At 37.5% G+C, this 24,926-nt stretch overlaps 1 protein-coding gene across 1 annotated transcript; it reads right to left on the bottom strand.

Annotated features, from left to right (window-relative positions):
- Positions 1-6,593: 6,593 nt before the first annotated feature.
- On the bottom strand, positions 6,594-24,377 carry LOC126355254 (biogenesis of lysosome-related organelles complex 1 subunit 1). The gene is made up of 4 exons (XM_050005537.1): positions 24,132-24,377; positions 23,939-24,011; positions 10,428-10,645; positions 6,594-7,653 (listed from the first exon to the last, which is right to left on the bottom strand). The coding sequence occupies exons 1-4, from the start codon at positions 24,190-24,192 to the stop codon at positions 7,634-7,636; spliced, it is 372 nt and encodes a 123-aa protein (XP_049861494.1). The 5' UTR covers positions 24,193-24,377; the 3' UTR covers positions 6,594-7,633.
- Positions 24,378-24,926: the final 549 nt, after the last annotated feature.

Raw genomic sequence — 24,926 nt, 5'->3', positions numbered from 1 at the left:
TATTAAAAATGGTCATGTATTTGATTTCACGGGAAACTTACCTCTATCTGACAACAATGGATTCAGCTGACAGTAGCAGTGCACCAATGTGATGAACATGAGTTGTGAGGATTCATAAGCTTGCTAACACACTGTCTCCTCCCCCCCCCCCCCCCCCCCCTCCCCCAATCGCAACACAGAACACTGTCTAGCCTGTGATGTGTCATTTCAGTCTACAGTGAAGGTGAATTAGAATTTACAGTGATCTGTGTTATCAGTAACAGCACAATACTTATGTTCGTAACTAGTTTTGTAATGGAAAAACATAAAAGTTATATGTATGATGTGGACTATAAACTGAAAGTAATAGCATATGCAGAACAAAATGGAAACTGAGCAGCATTCTGCCCCCCCCCCCCCCCCCCCCAAAAAAAAAAAAAAATGCAATTGAAGGGATAGTACAGAAGAACTGAAAAAAAAAAAGAGGAAGACTAGGTGTGCAAATAGAGGACTGAATGCAAAATGACTAAAGCTAGAAGATGATGTATTGAAATGGATTCATGGTGACCATCAAAATGGCACTGAAATTAATACAAAACTGATTTGATTGCATGCTTGTAAGCTAGCTCTACAGTGGAACTTAACAGACTTAAAGGGCGGCGTTGGTTTGTGCTATAGGTTTATGAAGTGTCACTGACTTAGCATGTGAGTCAAAACCAAAATATCTCAGAAAAATGTCACAAAAGTATGAAGAGAGAGTATCATCTTTCCATCACTTTATTATTCAACACTGAAAGGAAACCAGTGTGGAACTAAGCAAAGTAGCGAATTTGGACAAAACTCATCTTACATTTGATGCACCAAGTAACAGAACTGTCGCCGTGAAAGATGCAAAAACTGTAACTATAAAAACAAGTGGACATGACAAAATGCACTACACTGATGTTCTTTCATGTTGTGTTGATGTTGCTAAACTTAATCCAATGGTCATTTTCAATCACAATCAATGCCAAAACTTTCTGAAATTATGGAATAACGGAGTGTGGGAGAAAAGGAAAGGTGCTTTATTGAAGAGTTCTCTTCTTGTGCTAGATCAGTTTAGTAGTCATCTGAAAAATTCTGTGCAGGAGAAACTGAGACAGGGAAATACAGAATTTGCAATTATTCCTGAAGGACTTACTTCACAACTGCAACCTCTTGACGTATCAATAAATGAACCATTGAAAGTATAATTATATGAGAGAGGATATTACAAATGGATGATGGATGAAACCCAACATGATTCACGCTGAAGGGACTTTTTAAATGACCTTCAATCAAACAAGTGTGTCAGTGGATAAAAGAGTTTTGTTCTAGAGAGAGAGAGAGAAGGAGGAAGAAGAGGAGGTGGTGGTGGTGGTGGTGGTTCAGATTTTTTCAAGGACTTTGAAGGTCGTTTGGTTTTATAAACTAAGAATTTTCTTTAGCCTGGCTTTGCAATCTAATAATAAAAATGGTAAAACTGCTTAAAAATTAAGGCGTGTTTTATAATTGGTAGTGTCTCATAGTCCATAAAATACAGTAATGACTGTAAAGCACACTCGTGTTCAGAAAAACAGAACACCTGGAATGACTAAGAGAGAAGACATTTATAATCACATGAAATTTACATTAGTATATTTGCAGAAATCATTAGCATTTGGACCATGTCAGCCCGCAGGTTCAAGGTAAACATCAATATCGCGGCGCAACACCACCTAAAAGTAATATGTACCTGGGGCTCTCGATGTTCCTATAAATCAAACGTAAAGGATCAGTATGCCTTGAGCAGATGTGTGCACGAATGTACCATCAAATAAATGAGTTTGAAAGAGGGCAGGTTATTGGCCTGAGAGAATGTGATGCACCCATCTGTGTGTGTGTGTGTGTGTGTGTGTGTGTGTGTGTGTGTGTGTGTGTGTGTGTGTGTGTGTCTATATATATATATATATATATATATATATATATATATATATATATATATATATATATATAGTGGTTCACAGTAGACCATGGAACACAACGAGATGGGTCAAGTCCCCCCTCACCGAGAAAACTGACACCTAATCTCAATGGCATTGCAGGGCAGATCTGCATCACCCTTGACTCTGGAGCAACACATCCTACACTACCAGAGGTGACAATCTGTTGCCATTTATTACAGTGTGGGTTATGTACGTGTCATCCATTTCTCCATCTACCTTTTACAAATGTGCAGAAACATGCTAGATGTCAATGGTGTATAGAACGACATCACTGGGGACAGGAATGGCATTAGATAGTGTTTTCGGATGAAACCAGGTTCTTTTGTTTGAAATTGATGGCCATATTTTGGCTGGCCACAGATGGGGAGCAGCATCACAGTGACTGCATTCAAACAAGACACATACACGACAAATCATGGCTTTATGGTGTGGGGTGCTATTGGGTACAATCACAAATCACAGTTGGTGCATGTTCAAGGACTGTGACCAGTATGACTTATGTGAATGACATCCTGTGACTGTAGCCATACCTTTCTGCACAAAACCCCAGCCACCTTTTCTCAGCAAGATAATGCATGACATGATGTTGCTGCAAGAACATGTGCCTTCTTGGTGTCACAGATGTCAGACTTTTGCCATGACCCGCCAGATCATCAGAGTTGTTGCCAATTGAAAATCCGTAGGATGTGGTGGAACAACAGGTGCAGCAATGTGACCTAATGGCAACCACAACAGATGGAGTCTGGAACCAGGGGAATGCAGAACAGATGGCTATACCACAGGACACCATTTGCTCATTATACGCCTCGATGTCATCACACATGGAACAAGTTATAACGGCCCATGGCAGACACTGTGTCTACCAGGCAACAGGACACATGCCTGAGGTGACTAAAATGCTCATCATTTCTGCAGAACTTATTAATGAACATGTCCTGTGAATATGAACATCCTATCTCTAGTTGTTCAAGGTGTTTTTTTTTTATTTTATTTTTTTTAACATGAGTGTACAATTAACTACTTTTTGGAAGCCTGCAGAAATTTATAAATTGTGATAAAAAAGTAGTGGGAATTTTTGTTTTTCTTACAAGATCTTTATTTATTTATCAACATCAACTTTTTCCCCTTCAAAGTAATCCTACTCAGATATACTAGGTCTACAGCTTTGCTTCCACCACTTTTTCTCGAAGTTTGGGGCTTTATAGTAAAAATCTTACCAAAAAATTGTGATTCATAGTATTGCCCATTGCTGGCCACTACATTTTCCCACCTTTCGGATAGCATATGAATCCTGTGGCAGAAGAACTGGGCATCTTTTGTGGGGATCCATAAATCGATTCAATTTTGCACTTGTTCATATGATCGGCAGTGCTGGTCAGCCAGACTGTATGCCACTGATCGAAAAAGGTGGTGGTCAGAGAGCAATGTATGGAGAATACGGCGAGAGAGATAGGACTTCTCATTTCAATGTTTTCTTGTATATTTTGATGGGTTTTGCGACATAAGGGTCGAGCACTGACCTGCTGCAAAATTATCTTTACGTGTCTATCGCTGTATTGTGGCCATTTGGGTTTCAGTGCTAGGCTTGAATGCATCAACTGCTTTTGATAATGTCCTGCGACTGTCTTCATCTGTTTAGTAGCTACAAAAACATTCTGTCTTCCACTGCCATGCCGTTCTATGTCACCAAAATCACCATTCTTAAGGCACTGAAAACATTCTTCCACTAACAGTTCCCTCACCATTGGTCTTACCCAGCATTTTAAGAGCCATAGCTGCAGACTTCTTCATGTCAAAGCAGAAAATTAAAACTTCCCACAAATGACGAGAAATGGGTACGTAAGTTGACGTACCTAATCGAGAATAACCTTATGATGCAATCACAAATCGACTAATATTTTTATGGCATTATGTTTACATATGCCTAAGCTTATTGTATTTCACCTATGACCAACCACCTGAACCCCACTTGCTGCTACTGCCGTGTACTGCAAAATGGCGGAAACAAAGTTGTAGACCTAATATTTGTGGCAGCGCTTTTTCCAATCTTGGAATTACTTCTGTAATTCACTTTTCTTTATGGTATTCAGCTCCTTCAGTGATTCTGTTTTGATCTCTACAATGGTGGCAAAGCGATGTCCTTCCATTGCTCTCTTCAGCCTCGGGAATAGAAAGTCGCAGTAGTTTAAACTGAACTATTTAATCATGTCTGCCAAATTCAGTGGCTGAGGTAACAATGGTTTCGCCTTTTGCCAAAAAATCATGAACGAGCACTGAGGTGTGACCTGGAGAACTATAATGATGTGATTTCCATTAGTGGTTTTGCCACAATTCTGGTAGTTTGCTTCAGGCAAATGGCCAATAACTTCCAGGTATTATTCCTTATTGACAGTATGACCATATAACAGGATCTGACGCACCATCCCACTGTAATCGAAGAAAACACGGAGAAGAACCTTCACATGTGATTAAACTTGTCGAATTTTTCTTCAGTCTTGGCTCTTCAGGCCATTTCCACTGGTGTGAGTGGACCTCGGTTTTGACATCATATCTTATACCCATGTTTTATCACCTGCTATAACTTGAAAGTTCTGGATCACTGTTGACTTCATTCAGCAACTCCTAAGTGTGTCTACTCAATGTTGTCTTCGGTTGAAATTCCACAATTGTGGAACAAACTTTGCCGCTACATGCTTAATGACCAAAACAATTGCTTGGAATCAGCAAACAAGCGCTCAAAAACATGTATAACCTTTTCAGCTGTCAACGATAAACTAACTATTCAAACAGCTGAAAATGCAAACATACACAAGGAACATGTGTACCAACAAGATAAAAATAAGTAAATTTAAAGTCAGATGCATAATGCCTTTGAAAATAACAAAATCCCATTACTTTTTGATCACACCTCATAGATCTTCACTAATTTCTCAGGTCTCTCCTAAATTACATCTTACTTTGACCAAACAAGCCTGCAGGTGGAGAAGAGTCTCTTAATGGATACAGTACTGGCAGGGCAAGAAAAGAGGCACTAATAAAATAGTTATAAGAAAGGATTAGTGTCTTGAATAAATTAATCATAGTAATTTAAATTGAATTATTTCATTATATCTAAAAACAAAGATGATGTAACTTACTAAACGAAAGTGTTGGTATGTTGTTAGACACACAAATAAACACAAACACACACACAAAATTCAAGCTTTCGCAACCCACGATTGCTTCATCAGGAAAGAGGGAAGGAGAGGGAAAGACGAAAGAATGTGGGTTTTTGGAAGAGGGTAAGGAGTCATTCCAATCCCGGGAGCAGAAAGACTTACCTTAGGGGGAAAAAAGGACAGGTATACACTCGCGCGCGTGCACACACACACACACACACACACACACACACACACACACACACACACACACACACACACACACATATCCATCCATAGCCGGATTACACTCCCATATTTTATTTACTGAGGCTTGTCTAACATTTGGCATTACCCCCAAAGGCCTCACACTTAAAGTTCCCATCTCTGGCTGTAACCCTTCTTTCCATCAGTCCCTATACCAGTTCCAAACTGAACAATCCATAGCCCTCATCCACCTAATCCTTCACCTACACATCAACTCAGCCAATGAACACACCTGACAACTCCTATCCTTAATAAAAGTCCTTAATCTTTCCTCTCCCACATCCACACCAGCTGTTCAGACCATCCTCCTACAGGCCAACCGCAAATTAGAACAGCATGCCACCCTTCACCTCAAAAAACTATTCAATCTCCTGGTTTCCCACCTCCGGAATGGCAACTCACTCACCGTCCACAACCTTTCCAGCAAACCTCAACCTCCTCTCATTGCACACAGACCCAGTCTCTCCCATCTACTCAATCTCCCACTTCCAGCTCCACTCCCCCCAAAACCTCAAAATTCTAATCTACACAATCTGGAACCACAACACCCTAATTCAGTAGTTATCCTTTCCTCCAAACCTCTCTCCCAATCCGAAACCTAGGTCCTATCCAAAAGCCTCACCTTCAGCCCTACTCCCAGATTCAACCAAACAGCTCTCGTCAAAGAGGTGTGTGTGTGTGTGTGGTGGTGGTGGTGGTGGTGGTGGTGGTGGTGGTGGTGGTGGGGGGGGGGGGGGGCGGCGACCGTATACCTGTCCTTTTCCCCCCCCCCCCTAAGGTAAGTCTTTCCGCTCCCGGAATTGGAATGACTCCTTACCCTCTTCCAAAAACCCACATCCTTTGGTCTTTCCCTCTTTCCTGATGAAGCAACCATGGGTTGCGAAAGCTTGAATTTTGTATGTGTGTTTGTGTTAATTTGTGTGTCTATCAACATACCAACACTTTCGTTTGGTAAGTTACATCATCTTTGTTTTTAGATATATTTTTCCACATGGAATGTTTCCCTCTATTATATTTGAATTATTTAATTAGTAATAAAAAACAATAAAACCCAATTTTACCTACTTTTTTTAATACCCACATATTTCACAATCCTGGGAGTGTGTCTTCCATGAGGTCCGTTCTGAAGAAACTGTGAGCATAATATAAAAATAGAGTGGAGAGGAGAATATTTGGAATAGGGTGTGGTTTAATAGTGAACAAGACATTTTGCAAAAGCCTCGAAATATATTCTAGTTCTGGATTCATTTCCGTAACAACATTTTTAATGTCAGAAGAGATCCAAAAATTAAAATTACGCATTATACAATCACACAAACAGGAGCATGTATAGAAAAATTTGCTAGGGTATAACAGTTTCATTTTTTGCCTTCTTGTCTCAGTTCATGTTAAATGTTATTTCCTTACATTAGCTTCTTCTTTAGCAATTAATATCTACTATGGTAGCAAAAAGACCCAATAACAACAGTTGAGTTACAGTTCAAACAATGATGAACTAGTCATTTTACAAGATTTTTGTTTCTGCCTTTTTTGAGTAGAAAGGTTGCATAAGGATCAACATTTGAAAATAAGCAAATTTTTGAAGCACATCTCTGAACTTCCCCAGCCAAGCAAAATGAAAGGCCCAGCCTTTTCTTACTGGACTACAACATGCAGATGCCCATAAAATATTTTAACTGTTTTATTTTGAATGATGCACAGCTGCATAGAGTAGTAAGGTAAGCCTTGATTTACTGACAGTATAGTAAGCATTTAACATTGTGTTTTTTCCCTGATTCTACAAATTTTAACATAATGGAAGATTACTTATAATAAAGCATGTTGTTATTTATTTATGCCAAATAAATGCAAGATGTACAGGAGATGCTTTCAGATTATGTTGCACTTAGAAAAGTAGATCTGTCATGTTTGCATATCAGTTTATTGGACTTAAGTCCACAACAGACAGCCAGGGCATAAAAAAAAAAAAAAGCAAGTCAGGATGATACAAGAAATTGAAAACTGTGTTTTTGGTATAGCAAAGAAATTGATTAATTTGAGCTAATTTTGCAGACTGCTTTTTTAAACAGAACAAAAATTATGGAATGTGTATTTTTTAAAATGAGGTGTATCTCCAGTAGCACTTCAGCAAATCTCATATATTTACAACGCAGTTTTTATTAGTATACATGTAATATGTAATGACATAAACTATTACACATAGACAAATTATTTACAATTTTTAATGTAGTGGAATACTTCCGTCTTCTATGAGGACTCCTGGGAGACTGAAACAGAGGAGCAAGTGATTAATTGTATGAAACTATCATGAAAAATATTATTTCCTATACAACAACAGGAAGTAATCAGGTACATGAGAAAAAATCAGTTATTTTAACATTATGTTCCTATACAACAACAGGAAGTGATCAGCTACAGGAGAAAAAAAATCAATTATTATTAACATTATGGCTAGGAAACCAGAGAATTTACTTTTATCAGTTATGTGGCAAAATTGTTGGACATACTTACTTTCAGGTATATTTTTGGAAAGCTCAAGAAATCCATGTTTATCTCATAATGTGTAGCTTCTGTTGCTCCTGAGACAATAAATATGTTTCTACCGTTATGATTCTGGGGATCAAAAGACGTTTTGACTAGTTGCCTTGTGGAGCAATAGCTTGATTCATAAACAGAGGTTTGGGCTTCATATATATATATATATATATATATATATATATATATATATATATATATATATATATATATATATATATATATATATATATATATATTGTCAGGGGATTGGTAGCCCCACGCAATGCACGAAGAAAAAATCTGTCACTTCAATAAGCCTGATCTTTTGACTGGTGCCAACATGGAAGATCTGCTATAAATCCTGAGCATGCTTCATTGTCATTTGTTAGATTTGTTGGCTACTACAGCAGACAATACTGATTTGATACATGGTGGGCATGTAAAATTTTAGTCTGCTGTGGGAAAGTCTGGAATGGTATTTTATGTCACCTATTGATCAAATGAAGAAATTGTCTCAGAAAATAAGCATTGAGATTAACTGTAATGTGCTGAAGTGATATCAAAGTGAAAAGCTTTCACCAAGCTGAGAGCAAAAGCATTAATTTATTGATTCTTATCAAATACAGAGCTTTCAGTTCATACTAATGGGTACCAGAAGTAAATAATGGGCTTTGGAATATAACATGATGATGTGAACTAAGTTCATTTATCATATTTTGGTCAAACTTCAGATAATAATGTACATATATGGTTTTTATTAAGAACTGCATTTGTACTGTTAATACCAACTGCTCATTAAAATTACTTATTTTTTCCCAATTAAGCTGTTCTAAAATATGTGTAGTAGATGATGTTGAAAAGCTTTAATACAGCTTAGGAACTACATCATGCAATACACAATTGCACTTACTTCTATTTTGACAATTGATTTCTGTCACAATGTGAAGATGTTACTATGCATTCCAAAATTACAATAATTAATCAAAATCTTGAAGTCAACCCTGACTAGAGTTGTTTTAGGCATGTTGTTAGTGTCCACTGTAGCAAAGGAGAACATGATTAGTTATGTCACAAGTTACACCAAAATGGAGCATTTTAAGATTTTGATTAATTACTACAATTGTGGAATGCACAGTCACGTATAACTGTTATGATTGTTGGATGATCAGACTGACCAAAATTGACTGTAAAAATAAAAATAATTACATCTGCATATTACATGATGCAATTTCCTTCCATTTAGTAGTAACAAAATTGAAAATAGTGACTATGTTCACTAATTCCCCAAAAATAATCTCCCATTTGCTGTCATTTTCCTAGACAACACCTTGTGTTGAATATAGTTTTGTTTTATACACATCTGTTTTCTGCTAAAAAACAAGAATCAGTGATGAAATATACAACAAAATAAGGAGAAACAAATGCCAAAAAAAGTTAGAAATATCGAAACTCTGCATGATGGGTGTTGCTATAACTTAGTCACTTAAACAGAAAACTGTTTACTTGTTGTCCAGGTTGGTTGAAGATTGATTACATATATCATTTCCGATAAGAAGAAAGATCAGACTGGGATGTAAAAGCATATCCACGACATGAAGAGGTGATATATGGAGTGTGAAAAAATTATCCATGGACATGAATAAAGCAGAATGTACATTAAAAAACATATCCCAAGAGATACTCATAGTTTCTATTTGCAGCTGAGGGCTTCCAGAGATCACTCATCATGAGGAAGCAGTTTTCAGCCTAAGTAGACAGAACTGTGTCTGTACACATGCAAAAGTATCTGCACCTTAGTTTAACTGAATTGGTTTCTATGTAGTCATGATCAACTACATACATCTGCATTAAAAAAAGTAAGTTTGAGGGCCCAGACGCAGAGCATGCTGCCTGAGTAGCACAGGTAGGAACTGTTTCTTCATCACATCCTTCACACTCACTGTTTTTCTAGCACTAATCCTTGTCTTACAACTACATAAAATTCTGCTGTCACCCCATTTTTTGTGCTGCCTCCTCCCCCCCCCCCCCCCCCCCAAATCATCTCTACTACATTTTTCTGCTCGCCACTTTGGTCAGATTTATAGGTGCGCAGACTCTAAACCACAATGTCTTCTCAGCAGTACTCTATTCTGTCCCTCTCCATTACCCTCCCTTGTATTCCCTGCACTCACTTGGGTTAAAACAATGTAGCTATGTGATCTGAAAAACAATGCAAGTCTGAAAGCCGAGCTGCAATGTCCAGCTTTCGGATTATTTTCTAGTTGGGCACCACAAATTAATAAACAGAATGAAAATAACATTTGCACAAAAACAGTTCACATTTCAATAAATGCTTTATTTTGCACAAGTCCGTACTGAATAAAGCTTTTATTTTTCAACTGAATCCTTGTGTGGAAATATTTTTGCATTTTGTGCAACATCTTGTGTTTGTGTGTATCTATTGCTCAGTTCCTATTATTTGCATTTCACATGAAAGTTGAGTGATTAGGACAAACACTCAAAATAAAATAATCATAAAACCAACCTTTATATGTATATTCCAAAGCACTTGTAATGGTTCTCATGTCAGTTTCAATGCTTTTTGCCCAATTTTCTGCATCTCCTATTTCCTTCAGAGCACTACTAAAGCTCTCTACTAGGCTCACCCACTGTTGTGTTTGTTTAGCAAAATTAGTGGCACTGTGATGAAGCTGCTTTGCTTCAGCATCCAAACGCTTCTGATTTAGATATGCTTGAGCAACACTGAAACATGAAAATCAATCATCTGTTAAGCCACATTCCTAAGTTTTTTCTACTGTATACCAAAATTCTGCTGTTTACGTCCAACTCATTTCCATTATTTTGGTAACATGAGTATTGTATGACTTATTTTATCAAAACACACAACTCACAGTACTCAGTTGTCAATGAATTCACGTATAATGAAATGTAGAACCAAACTGATGCAGGCACTATAGGATGAAATTATCCAGTTCTCAAAACAATTTTTTTTTTAAAAAAATGAGACAAGACGCTTAAATATCTTAATAGTCCTGAATGACACCAGGATTATGGCAGCTCTTTACCTTTGGATCTTTCTAGGTTCTCTTGAAAATGAAACAGCTATCATGCGTGTCCATTTGCCTTCCAACACTTAAATGGGAGCTATGATTTGAAGAACCACAATTACCTAAATTCAAGATGTGGTGGTTGTAGAGGAAACATTTTGGTCTTTTTAGTTTATTCCAATAAATATAGGCTTCTGGTCAGATTCCAAAATATAGGCTTCTGGTCAGATTCCAATGCTGACTCAATTTTCATGTTGTGCCAGAGGTTTGAAAGCTTGTAAAAGGAAATCACAGAGCAGTTACATTTCAGTTTTATTTATAGATATCTTGTGATATTTGCTTCGAAATGAATATGAATCCTAAAACAAGGCAGAGTATATATATATATATGGATCCTTCTAAATGCTGATATGATGTGCTTTCAACCAGACAGATATAAACTGGTAAAAAGTGTAGAGGTAACAGGTGGGAGGAGAGAGTTTTTTCCTTTCAGATTATACATTGTCAACACAGTTTAGTAGATTCTGTTATGAAAGGTAAAAACCTGAAGCAGGAACAGGTAAAATGTTGAGAGTCAAATACAACATATAACAACACAATACATTTTTTGGACAGAATCAACTATAGTTTCAAGTACCGTCCTTTTGCTTTGATCTGCGATGTAACTGTCTCACGGTGCTTCATGCTGTTGCAGTGTATTTCAAATGGACTGTGTTTGCAGAGGGCATGTTGGGGTATGGGGTGGCACACACTAGTGTGGGATGTTTTTTGGAGTACTGTTAATGATTCGCTGGACTTCTTGAGTGCTGTTTGTGAGACAAATATTGAAAGGGTTCACGACAATCTGTAGGTAAGTTATTTTGATGTTGGTAGTTATGGGAAATACATTCATTTTCTGGTTTGGAACTATTAGTGCTGTGTGGTGCTTATGGTTGTCGATTTAATTTTGTGTTTCATTTTTTGTTAGTTTTGGACATTAACAAAAAAATTCATGAATAGGTCCCTGCATGCAACAATTAGGTGTAATATATGTTTTGTTAGTGGTAGAAGAAAGAGTGAAAGAAATATTAAAAAGTATTTAATCAATTAAGGAAGGTTAGTCTTGCGAAATTCACATAACAATTGTGACTTTAACACACATAAAAATTGCTATCTATTTCTTTATATTTCATAACCATTAATGATTTACATATGCCATCACTCCCCCCCCCCACTCCATGTATCAAGTCTTGGTGGGTTTGTACATCATCACTGAAAGTACTGACCATGAGAAATATTATAAAGATGACTCCCCCACAAAGACTAAGCTTTTACATGTTGGGGAGGAGGGAGGGGAGGGGGGTTCAGCAGTCAATGATCTGAATGATCAAAGCAAAACAGTCTACTTCTAAGAGCTGGTCACTACCACAAGGGTAGTAAAGGTGGAAAGGATGAACCTCATTACAGAAGATACAGCAGAAGAGGCAAAGCACCAAGCAGAACAAAAATTCATATCGTATCTGACTTCCAACAAGTGACTACATCATTAGCATCTGTCTACATGCTGAGATGGTGGCTGCAAAAATCAATAGCAACTGTTACCAAAGTGTTTGGCTACAAAAGGCATCAGTACTCATACTTGGTGGCCTGTTAAGACCCATCTGGCAATTTGACTACAGATGTAACATCCCACAAAGGGGTTAACACCCATTCCTAATTTACTTTCAACGAAGACATGATTATAAACACTGAATGCTAAAGTACTCCAGTGCTGGAAACAGTGATGCAACTAGGCCATCAAATTCTGGAGAACATAGAACATCATGTAAGAAAGAGTTGGAGCTTCCTAGAACATCTCACATAAGATCTAAGAAAAAAACATCTGCTAGGCACAATGAACATAAACTGGCCATAAAGAATAAACAGAAAGTCAGTTGTGCTTGGAATAGAATCTAACAGAATCCATAACAAATTTTGCGTCCCTATCAGAGTAAATATCAATTCTCTCATTCTGATCAGCAAACAAGAGCTCTATGGTCATAAATGCACATGCACCTACCAACAATGACAATAGGAAAAAAATCCAGTAAAGGTCGAATAGTTTTGGGAAAAGCTAGAAAGTGGGCCATCAAAAAATATCACAGCACAACATAAAAGTACTTCTTGGGGACTTCAATACATGGATTGGCAGAGAAGAAAAATACAAGGCATTAGTGGAATTTTTCCTAATAGCAATGGATCATCAACTTCTGTAGACAGTTTGATTTAAAACTAATGCCAATCTCTTTCAGAAAATTACCATGGAGGAAGAAGACCTTGTCTTATCCTAATACACCTTCAGGCTCATATCAATTGCATAACGTGGCATTAATCAAACAAATAAATACAAAAGTTATGGATTTATTGGTCAGAAGAGAACTACGTATAGATTTGAACTGCTTTTTGACAGAAATCAAAAACAGCTTTCAACCTAAAAAAAAAAACCAAAATTAAAAAAAGTCCACAGACTTGCAAAACTTTTCTCTCAAAGGAATGATTTCATTAAAAAGCTTCACACAAAGGAAATGGGAAATTGGGATGAGAGCAGATATGCCACAGTGGAAACAGTGAAAGAACAACAACAACAAAGAAACAAGATGGTGGAATAAGATATGTGATAAAGTGGCAGCACATAGACTAACAGCTGCTAAAAGGAGAGAGACTGACACACATTCACTGAGATCAGAAGACAGACATAAAATAATATTCAAACAGAGGAGCTAAAATATAACAAAAATGACTATAGGTAACAGACAGAGCAATGCTACAGACTTATACAAAGTCTTCAAAGAAGAAATATCAGGGTACAAGCTAGCGAGTGAGCCCACACTGCAACAATTCAACAGGCAAACTGATTCCAACAACAAATACAACTGTAAGTCACTAACAAAATACTTCAAAAATCTTATAAATTATGAGAACCAACACAATGACTAATTTCCAAATAGCCTCAAATGGAAAACCCACCTTCAGAAACACTGTCACTGCATCAGACTTAAAATACATTGTCCAGCTGAAAAACAACAGAACACCATGTGACAATGGGATATCAGCTGAGATGGGGAAATTAGGAGGGAAGAAAGAAGATGAAAATATTTATGAGGTTATTAAAGATTTCTGGGGGAAAGGAAGAATACCCGATGACAAAAAACAAGCCGTAATCCAACTGCTACATAAGAAGGGTGACAGAACAGACACCAATAATTGTCAAGGCAAATCTTTACTTCCAGTCACCTGCAAAATTATATCCAAAACTCCACTGAATAAGAGAAAAGACCAAGCAGACCCCACAATTGATGAGCACCAAGCAGGGTTCAGAAAAATAGATTGGGTTCGGAACAAATTTTTAACTTGGAAACAATCCTCAGAATCAAAACTATGTGGAACCTTAACACAGTAGTCTTATTCATTTACTTAATAAATGCCTTATGATAATGTAGTCGGGCACACAGTATTCCTAATACTGAAGGAAGCAGGTATCAACTAAACCAGCAGACAATTAGTTGAACAGACACACAGAGAGATAACTTTGAAAGTTAAATTCCTAGAAGTTTTTGAAACCCTCGGAATTAAGACAGTTGTGTGGCAGGGTGATGGGCTCTCGCCGATTTGCTTCAATTTGGTCTTATTAAAGATCAAGAGACAGTGGAATGAAGAGATACAAGAGAAAAACATCTAAGGAAATCAACAAAATCGTAAGACAGTAGAATAAAGAACTGCAAGAGAAAAATATCTAAGGAATCCATCTGTGTCAAGGAAGCTGAAGATCTGGGGTGAAATGTGTCACTTTTGCTGATGATATTGCAGTAATCTCCAAGGACAAAACAGGTGCAAAGATAATGACAAAAATACTTCCCAAAATTGCAGCTAAACCAGATTACAAATATTGTATGACAAAATGGAACATCAAAAGAGGTGATAAATTTAACTATTTACAATAGCAGATATAATAAAATGGACTAGACAATATCACAAGTAAAGGAAGATTGAAGAAAATGGAATTAGCATATAACTTTGTAGTGAAGAATGCAAAGGTTCGACTTCATATGTACATGATATGTAACCAACATGAAGCTATAAGCTACACTGCTGTTTGTGTAAAGTGCAATGCTGAGAAGGAATTACCCGAATGGCGCAACACTTGGTGGAAGTGGCAACGGGTGTGCAAGCAATACGTGATACATTTTGCAGCAAGATGGGGTACACGTGTGCCGAGCACAGCCCTCTCAAGATGGTCCAACAGGGTTGGTCTTGTGCCTAGTCTAGTTGGTGCAGAGCTGTCACACAAGGTCGAAACAATACAGAGTGCCAGTAAGCCTTGTCGACGTCAATGGGAGCAGTATTGGCATGCGAGTGGATCGTACCGTGACATTTCGGCTCACACAGGGCACACTGCTACGACAGTGATGCGTGTGTGGAAGCAGGGGATAGAGGAAGGTCGTATGCAGCGACGAGCGGAAACTGGACAACAAAACGTGACCACAGCACAGGATGACTGTCATCTTGTCCGCATGGCCATTACGCACCATACAGCGTCATCCACAGTGTTGGCTTGTCACTGGAGCACTGCAACAGGTATGAACTTTTCTGCATCCATGGTTTGCCACCGTCTGCTGCAGTTTGGAATGGACGCATGCATGTCATTACCTTGGCTTCTTTTTGTCCAGAAAACCACAACCTCCTCCAACTGCAATGGGCACGTGAACACCATCACTGTGGTGCTGAGTGGCAACGTGTAATCTTTTCAGATGAGTCCCACTTCAACATGTCCTACAGTGATGCCCGTGTATGTGTCCAGAGGTACTGTGATGAGTGCAACCTGGAGGGCTGCATTGAGGAGCAGCATAGTGGACACGCACCAGGTGTGAAGGTTTGGGGTGCCATCGGTTACAACAACAGATCTCACCTCGTGTACATATTGAGGGCACTCTGAACAGCAACCTGTACCTAATCGAGGTCGTGGATCCTGACATACTCCCCGCTTCAGGCATCTCCATAGGTCACATTTCAGCAGGACAATGCCCGGCCAAATATTGCCAGGAACGTACAGGCCTTCTTCAAAGAGCGACGGGTACCATAGCATTCCTGGCCAGCACATTCGCCAGACATGTCGCCCATCGAACGTTTCGGGGGTATGGTTGTCGGCACACAGTCCTCCAGTAACTGGTGTCACAGATTTGTGGGCTCTGACACAAATTGCATCGAGGGAAATCCCTCAGGAACATATTCAGAACCTTACTGATTCAATGTGACGGCAAATAGCAGCTCTAATTACAGCACATAGTGCCAACATGACATACTGAATAGTAGGGCTCAAGGGACATATACAGATCTGAAAAGGTAATAATTTGTTACTTTTCATGTACCTAACCTGTGGTGTTGAATTAATTGAATTCATGCGTTTCCTTCTTGGTGTTGCAATTTCCACAAACGATAGTGTATTTTGCTCTCTAACAATGTGCGCACAATCCTGATACACTTATCTTGAGGTATTCCTTCTAAGGGAATCTAAAAGTAACTGCAGAAACCTTTAACAGGAAAGTAACAGTTATTATTCAACAATAACTTGAAGTTACGCAATGACCCAACAAATACCTCTGATCACTTCCCTGACACAACAGAAGTGAGAACAAGGAGTGGAAAAGGCTGAATAGCTACAGATTTTCCTAAACATTTTTTGTACACACTGTCTGTGGATTACAGCTAACATTTGTTCTCTTGTGCTTAACATTAAATTGGTTGCTTGACCATCTCAGAAAAATTTTATTTTTGCTTGGTGAATTCCCCAATGATTAGTAACCACAAAAATATATTTTTTTTAAATTTATTGTTTATTATTTTGAAATGGTGGCCATATTTATTCCGGGCCACATGCGTTTTTTCGTATTTGCAAGATTCTACGTTTTTTACAATTATTCAGTAGTGGATTGTCCTACGCCTTTCAGATAAAATACATTTAGTTCAACACACTCTGATCAAGCAACCAATTATTTTTTTCTTGGACCACTTTGTATGGATTGACCCTCTTATATATGAACCACAGCTTTAGCTCTAACTTTTTTTAATTGTATTTTTTTTTGTTGCAAGTGAAATAAATTGTGCTGATTATTTATGTACACCATAGGTACATATTACGCAAAATACAAACAAAGCAGAAGGATTATTTTTTCCTGTGTATCCCTCACTCTATCATCTTTAAAGCAGACTATTGAAAAGATGGTACTGTCGTAAATTGAGGTACAAAAAAATGTAAGTATGATTATTAAAAAAATCTGGAAATGAATTTACAGTTTTTCTACAAAAAAAGCATTTTATTTTTAAAGTTATGTCACAATAAAGTTATGTCACAAGAGAAGCCTGCTGTTCAGTTCAACATGTTATAAGACAGTGTACAAAATTTCAGCTCGCTGTCTTTAATAGTTTTTAACCAAAGTGTACCAGAACATGAAATAATTTAACTTTTTGGAAGTTCAAGTTAAAGGTAAGAACTGAAAGGTAAGAACTGAATCTCAAAGTTGAAATTCATACTGAAGTTTGATATCGCAAAAGTCTATTAACTGTGAAATTTTCAGATATTTATCTGGTCCCCCAACAAAGATACTGCAGACTACAAAAAAGGAAAAATTTTAAAAATTCATTTTTTAAAATAGTGTATTTTTTTAAACTGTAAGCTGCTCACCATTGAAACTCAGTAAAAAGCAACTATACTACACAGTGTAATAGCAGAAACAATATTGAAGCTGAGAAATTAATCTTTCTTTGGAAAACTACGGTTCAAAAATAGAGTTTTTTTTTTAATTTGTGGCTGACAACTTTAAACAATGAAAAATATATTAAAGAAAACATTCAGCTAAGTGATAATAATGTTAATTTGTAGCACAGCGCGTTTTGAACTAAACACATTTTTTTCCCTTGATGCAATAATTTACCAACAGCCGTATGTATTGTAGAAATTTATTTTATTTTATGAACTTCTATGTGCTACCCCCCCCCCCCCCCCCCCCCCATGAACCATGGACCTTGCCGTTTGTGGGGAGGCTGGCATGCCTCAGCGATACAGATAGCCGTACCGTAGGTACAACCACAATGGAGGGCTATCTGTTGAGAGGCCAGACAAACGTGTGGTTCCTGAAGAGGGGCAGCAGCCTTTTCAGTAGTTGCAAGGGCAACAGTCTGGATGATTGACTGATCTGGCCTTGTAACAATAACCAAAACGGCCTTGCTGTGCTAGTACTGCGAACGGCTGAAAGCAAGGGGAAACTACAGCCGTAATTTTTCCCGAGGGCATACAGCTTAACTGTATGATTAAATGATGATGGCGTCCTCTTGGGTAAAATATTCCGGAGGTAAAATAGTCCCCCATTCGGATCAGCGGGCGGGGACTACTCGAGAGGATGTCGTTATTAGGAGAAAGAAAACTGGCGTTCAGCAGATCGGAGTGTGGAATGTCAGATCCCTTAATTGGGCAGGTAGGTTAGAAAATTTAAAAAGGGAAATGGATAGGTTAAAGTTAGATATAGTGGGAATTAGTGAAGTTCAGTGGCAGGAGGAACAAGACTTTGGGTCAGGTGACTACAGGGTTATAAACACTAAATCAAATAGGGGTAATGCAGGAGTAGGTTTAATAATGAACAGGAAAATAAAAATGCGGGTAAGCTACTACAAACAACATAGTGAACGCATTATTGTGGCCAAGATAGATACGAAACCCACACCTACTACAGTAGTACAAGTTTACATGCCAACTAGCTCTGCAGATGATGAAGAAATTGAAGAAATGTATGATGAAATAAAAGAAATTATCCAGATAGTGAAGGGAGATGAAAATTTAATAGTCATGTGTGACTGGAACTCGAGTGTAGGAAAAGGGAGAGAATGAAACGTAGTAGGTGGATATGGATTGGGGCTAAGAAATGAATGAGGAAGCCGCCTGGTAGAATTTTGCACAGAGCACAACTTAATGATAGCTAACACTTGGTTTAAGAATCATGAAAGAAGGTTGTATACATGGAAGAACCCTGGAGATACTAAAAGGTATCAGATAGATTATATAATGGTAAGACAGAGATTTAAGAACCAGGTTTTAAATTGTAAGGCATTTCCAGGGCAGATGTGGACTCTGACCACAATCTATTGGTTATGACCTGTAGATTAAAACTGAAGAAACTGCAAAAAGGTGGGAATTTAAGGAGATGGGACCTGGATAAACTGAAAGAACCAGAGGTTGTACAGAGTTACAGGGAGAGCATAAGGGAACAATTGACAGGAATGGGGGAAAGAAATACAGTAGAAGAAGAATGGGTAGCTTTGTGGGATGAAGTAGTGAAGGCAGCAGAGGATCAAGTAGGTAAAAAGACGAGGGCTAGTAGAAATCCTTGGGTAACAGAAGAAATACTGAATTTAATTGATGAAAGGAGAAAATATAAAAATGCAATAAATGAAGCAGGCAAAAAGGAATATAAATGTTTCAAAAATGAGATCGAGAGGAAGTGCAAAATGGCTAAGCAGGCATGGCTAGAGGACAAATGTAAGGATGTAGAGGCTTATCTCACTAGGCATAAGATAGATACTGCCTACAGGAAAATTAAAGAGACCTTTGGAGAGAAGAGAACCACTTGTATGAACATCAAGAGCTCAGATGGAAACCCAGTTCTAAGCAAAGAAGGAAAAGCAGAAAGGTGGAAGGAGTATATAGAGGGTCTATATAAAAGGGCAATGTACTTGAGGACTATATTATGGAAATGGAAGAGGATGTAGATGAAGATGAAATGGGAGATACGATACTGCGTGAAGAGTTTGACAGAGCACTGAAAGACCTGAGTCGAAACAAGGCCCCCGGAGTACACAACATTCCATTGGAACTACTGACGGAATTGGGAGAGCCAGTCCTGACAAAACTCTACCATCTGGAGAGCAAGATGTATGAAACAGGCAAAATACCCTCAGACTTCAAGAAGAATATAATAATTCCAATCCCAAAGAAAGCAGGCATTGACAGATGTGAAAATTACCGAATTATCAGTTTAATAAGTCACAGCTGCAAAATACTAACAAGAATTCTTTACAGACGAATGGAAAAACTAGTAGAAGCCAACCTTGGGGAAGATCAGTTTGGATTCTGTAAAAATACTGGAACACATGAGGCAATACTTACCTTACGACTTATCTTAGAAGAAAGATTAAGGAAAGGTTAACCTGCGTTTCTAGCATTTTTAGACTTAGAGAAATTTTTTGGCAATGTCGACTGGAATACTCTCTTTAAAATTCTAAAGGTGGCAGGGGTAAAATACAGGGAGCGAAAGGCTATTTACAATTTGTACAGAAACCAGATGGCAGTTATAAGAGTCGAGGGACACGAAAGGGAAGCAGTGGTTGGCAAGGGAGTGAGACAGGGTTGTAGCCTCTCCCCGATGTTATTCAATCTGTATATTGAGCAAGCAGTAAAGGAAACAAAAGAAAAATTTGGAGTAGGTATTAAAATCCATGGAGAAGAAATAAAAACTTTGAGGTTTGCCGATGACATTGTAATTCTGTCAGAGACGGCAAAGGACTGTGGAAGAGCAGTTGAATGGAATGGATAGTGTCTTGAGAGGAGTATATAAGACGAACATCAACAAAAGCAAAACAAGGATAATGGAATGTAGTAGAATTAAGTCAGATGATGCTGAGGAAATTAGATTAGGAAATGAGACACTTAAAGTAGTAAAGGAGTTTTGCTATTTGGGGAGCAAAATAACTGATGATGGTCGAAGTAGAGAGGATATAAAATATAGACTGGCAATGACAAGGAAAGCGTTTCTGAAGAAGAGAAATTTGTTAACATCGAGTATAGATTTAAGTGTCAGGAAGTCTTTTCTGAGCGTATTTGTATGGAGTGTAGCCATTTATGGAAGTGAAACATGGATGATAAATAGTTTGGACAAGAAGAGAATAGAAGGCTTTCGAAATGTGGTGCTAGAGAAGAATGCTGAAGATTAGATGGGTAGATCACGTAACTAATGAGGAGATACTGAATAGGATTGGGGAAAAGAGAAGTTTGTGGCACAACTTGACCAGAAGAGGGAATCGGTTGGTCGGACATGTTCTGAGGCATCAAGGGATGACCAATTTAGTATTGGAGGGCAGCGTGGAGGGTAAGAATCGTAGAGGGAGACCAAGAGATGAATACACTAAGCAGATTCAGAAGGATGTAGGTCGCAGTAGGTACTGGGAGATGAAGAAGCTTGCACAGGATAGAGTAGCATGGAGAGCTGCATCAAACCAGTCTCAGGACTGAAGACCACAATAACAACAACACATGTGCTACCAGTTTTAGCATTGTACTGATGCCATATTCAGGCCCCTGTACAATGAGTAGAAGAAATGTACTATTATAAAAATATTGAACATACGTTAACAATTGACAGGTATCATTTTAACTATTTAAGTAGCTCAAAAAGACATATTGTATATCACTAAAACAATATGTAATGTTAGTGCACATATGCTTCTGCCAATGTCATACTGTTGTTAATAGTTTTCAAAGTTTTACTCAAATATAACATGATATATGAACATATGTATATGCTATTATTCATACAGTTGCAATAGGCCATGCAACACATCAAATGTACTGCATACAGTCGTATGTCCAGTGGAAGAGTGGAAGATTTTTAAAAAATATAATAATCAACTAATATAGATGACAATAAAATATATTAAAATACAAGAAAATGTGACAACCATGTCAGAATACATAAGTTACATATGTGTGGTCTAGGTCGTATTATGTGTGGTACGACAAACAGATGCCGCAATATTAACGATTAAAAGCATAAAAGAGTTTGTCTTAAAATGCAACTGCATTCACGAAGTAAACCAATGCAGTCGTACTATAAAATCATCAAAAACCTGGTCATCGTAAATACTTCATTAGGACCCTTATGTAGGACAACTCCACATTGTGCTGAGTGGATTAATTCAATGCCAGTAACTGCCTCATATAGACGTGGTTACAAAGAAGATTCTCAATCTCTGTATATCAAAAATGTCTATCTCCCTACATATAAGTCCTATACAATTATGCAGAATTATACCCGGTGGAATCGATAGAATAATGAAAAGAAGAAAAATGTAGGAGGCCACTTATATGTCTGAACATAAATCTCAAAATGAAATGTATACCATCCCTAAGACTGAGGGTATCACATATAACCACGTTGAATCATTCTCAGGTTGCATTAAGGCCAGGCGTAATAGCGTATGAGATGATTATCCAGATCTTAAGTACATCATCCAGTGTCTAATGTAAGTTAACATGATACCTGTCAATTGTTAACGTATGTTCAATATTTTTTATAATAGTACATTTCTTCTACTCATCGTACAGGGGCCTGAAGATGGCATCAGTAAAATGCCAAAACTGGTAGCACATAGAAGTTCATAAAATAAAATAAATTTCTACAATACATGAGGCTGTTGGTAAATTATTGCATCAAGAAGTTCATGCCAGCCATCGTCCCACAATCCATAATGGATCAATGAAGATTCAATGCATTTTATCTGAAAGGCTTAGGACAATCCACTATGAATAATTGTAAAATCTTGCTTAACAAGCAAGAAGTACAGTTCTACTTTTGTATGTTTCAGTTGCATGTTACAATTACAGTGAACTTGCACTTCTTAGAAGGTAGTGTTTGAAGTGTCATCTTCCAAGCTAACTGCAGTAGGCCTACTGTACTCATTTCAATATTGAATTCTGAGTGATTCAGATAATTTCATAATTGTTGTCAATCTCAACTCCTGTTCTTCAATAATGTTAAAGAAGCAATGTACATGACACTTTTAAGGTGACTCTATACACAAAAATCTGTAAGATGCAGATAAGGTGATTTTGCAAGACTAATGTAGCGGCCAGTCCTGAACTATGCATCACTGTGTGTATCAGTGCATTATATGTCATCTCATAAAAACTGAATGAGTTGGTGCTTTGCCCTGCGTGTATAGGACACTATAACACTGTTCCAAGGGGGCGTTCACGACATTCCCTTTCATTAAAAGCAATTGTACTGTGTTATCCAATAACATTCCTCAATCACCATTGCATTTCTTAACAGGAAAATGTTTACCAAGTATTACGTCCACTGCAACTGGTATCCACATCTTTGTAATTATCTTATGTTCCATTTGTGGATACATGGTTACTGAAATGTTTTTGTTTCTGTAATTCAACTGTGACAGCTTGTGCCACTAATTATGATATGACTATGCACAGTCTATAATTATACAACATTATGAAGTATATTATGTATCACAAAACTGATCAACAGTAACAGAAGTAAGAAGATAAGTGCTGCACATCTCATGAATCAAGATGTCATCAGAGGAGGATAGAACAAGCATGAGGCCCTTTTCAAATGAACAGTTCTGTCATAGTCAACATGTGGAAACCACAGAGAAACTGAATACAAATAGCAAGATGATGATTTCAAATCAGCTGTTTCCACATGTGTTTCAGTACCTTAACCACTGTGCCACCTTGATTTGTATCTACAATAATATGTATACAACGAAGTACTTCTTCCATATTTACTTTTTAATGAAGCAATTCTCTCGCAATCTTATTATGATTAACTCTGCGCTGATCATTATGACAACTAACAGTATGCATTATTAAAGGACCAGGAATGAAACAGAGACTGTAAATTGCAGTTTCTTAGTGTTTAACTTAATCCAGTACTCACAAATTTGTGTCAGCAGTCAAACTGCAAAAACTTTGAAGCAGCTTTGAAGCATCTGCTTCAAAACCTGCTTAACGAAGTGTAGAAACGTATCCCTGAACAACACTTAGCTAAAAAGTATTAAACTTTGTTTTAGGCTAAAAGTGTGGTTCCGCTAAAATGCGTATTAAGTGGTGTGTTATACAAGAAACTGACATTTTTGAGAGGGTGCTGTAAATTATTGTCCATTTCAATTTGAAATTTATACATACCCTACGTTTAAGTGGTCAACTAAAGCCTCTGTCAAATTGGTTGCCGCAGCAACAGCTTCTCTTCTTTTCTGTTCTAGTGTGAAAGAAAATAAACAATTACTTGTGGCTATTTCCGGCAAGATGCGAAGTTTATATTGTAAACTTTTACAGTACGTTAAAATAAAGCACAGATTTCCGACGTTCATGCATTTACCCTGCGCTTCCTTTCGAGCAGTCTGTTTGGCTTGGTGTTCTTTAACTAAGGTAGATAACATTTTAAAGGCCTTTTTCGAATAGTACACAATTTTTTCTGTGTTTTTATCGTTATAGTCGAAGACTCGAAGTTATTCTCGATTACTAAATCCGTATGATCGTCACGGTTGTATCGATCTTTCGACTACAGTAAGTCTTTGACCGCGAAGTGTCCACCGTCCTTCTATACCTTCGACCATGGAGGTAATTCTTACCTCCATGTCTTCGACCATAAATATAATATCTATGGTCGAAGGTCTATACTCAAACCACAGTCTTTGTCAGTCTTTGTTAGACTGTGACTAAAACTAGATGTCGGAAAGTAAAATATTTGAAGCTCAAGTTTTCATCAGTTTTTGCGAAATATGTTTTTTCCTTGCAATGCAGATACGTTTCTAGGGAGAAGTAACTGGAAATGATAACATGCAACCTTTATAGCGCTGCGATTTTAATTACTTAACATAAGTTTCATTCCATGCACGTCCACTCCAGAATGACGATTTTTATTTTCAGATAATTAATTCTGAAGTAGACTTATCATTATAAGATATTTTATATCAGAGTGACGATTTTTATTTTCAGATAATTAATTCTGAAGTAGACTTACCATTATAAGATATTTCATTTATAACTACATTGTCGACTTTGGCACTGATTCTCCTAAATCCTCTACCATTAAAAGTGACAGTAACAGTGTAATATGCATTGGAGTTCAGGCATTTTTTAGGATAAAGTAAAGGCTAATACTTAATAATGT

Source organism: Schistocerca gregaria, chromosome 3, assembly GCF_023897955.1.
Source record: "Schistocerca gregaria isolate iqSchGreg1 chromosome 3, iqSchGreg1.2, whole genome shotgun sequence".
Taxonomy (NCBI): Eukaryota; Metazoa; Arthropoda; class Insecta; order Orthoptera; family Acrididae; genus Schistocerca; species Schistocerca gregaria.
The sequence above is the reverse complement of the archived record's forward strand: the minus strand, read 5'-3'. Positions and strand labels throughout refer to the sequence as shown.

What these genes read in the sequence shown, in the direction of transcription:
- LOC126355254 (XM_050005537.1), bottom strand. Translation starts at nt 24,192, where the DNA reads ATGTTATCTACCTTAGTTAAAGAACACCAAGCCAAACAGACTGCTCGA. An exon ending in GTTGACCACTTAAACGTAGG is followed by an intron (nt 10,646 to 23,938) that starts GTATGTATAAAT and finishes TTCATGTTTCAG; the next exon opens with TGTTGCTCAAGCATATCTAA. An exon ending in TTTGGAATATACATATAAAG is followed by an intron (nt 7,654 to 10,427) that starts GTTGGTTTTATG and finishes CCTCTGTTTCAG; the next exon opens with TCTCCCAGGAGTCCTCATAG.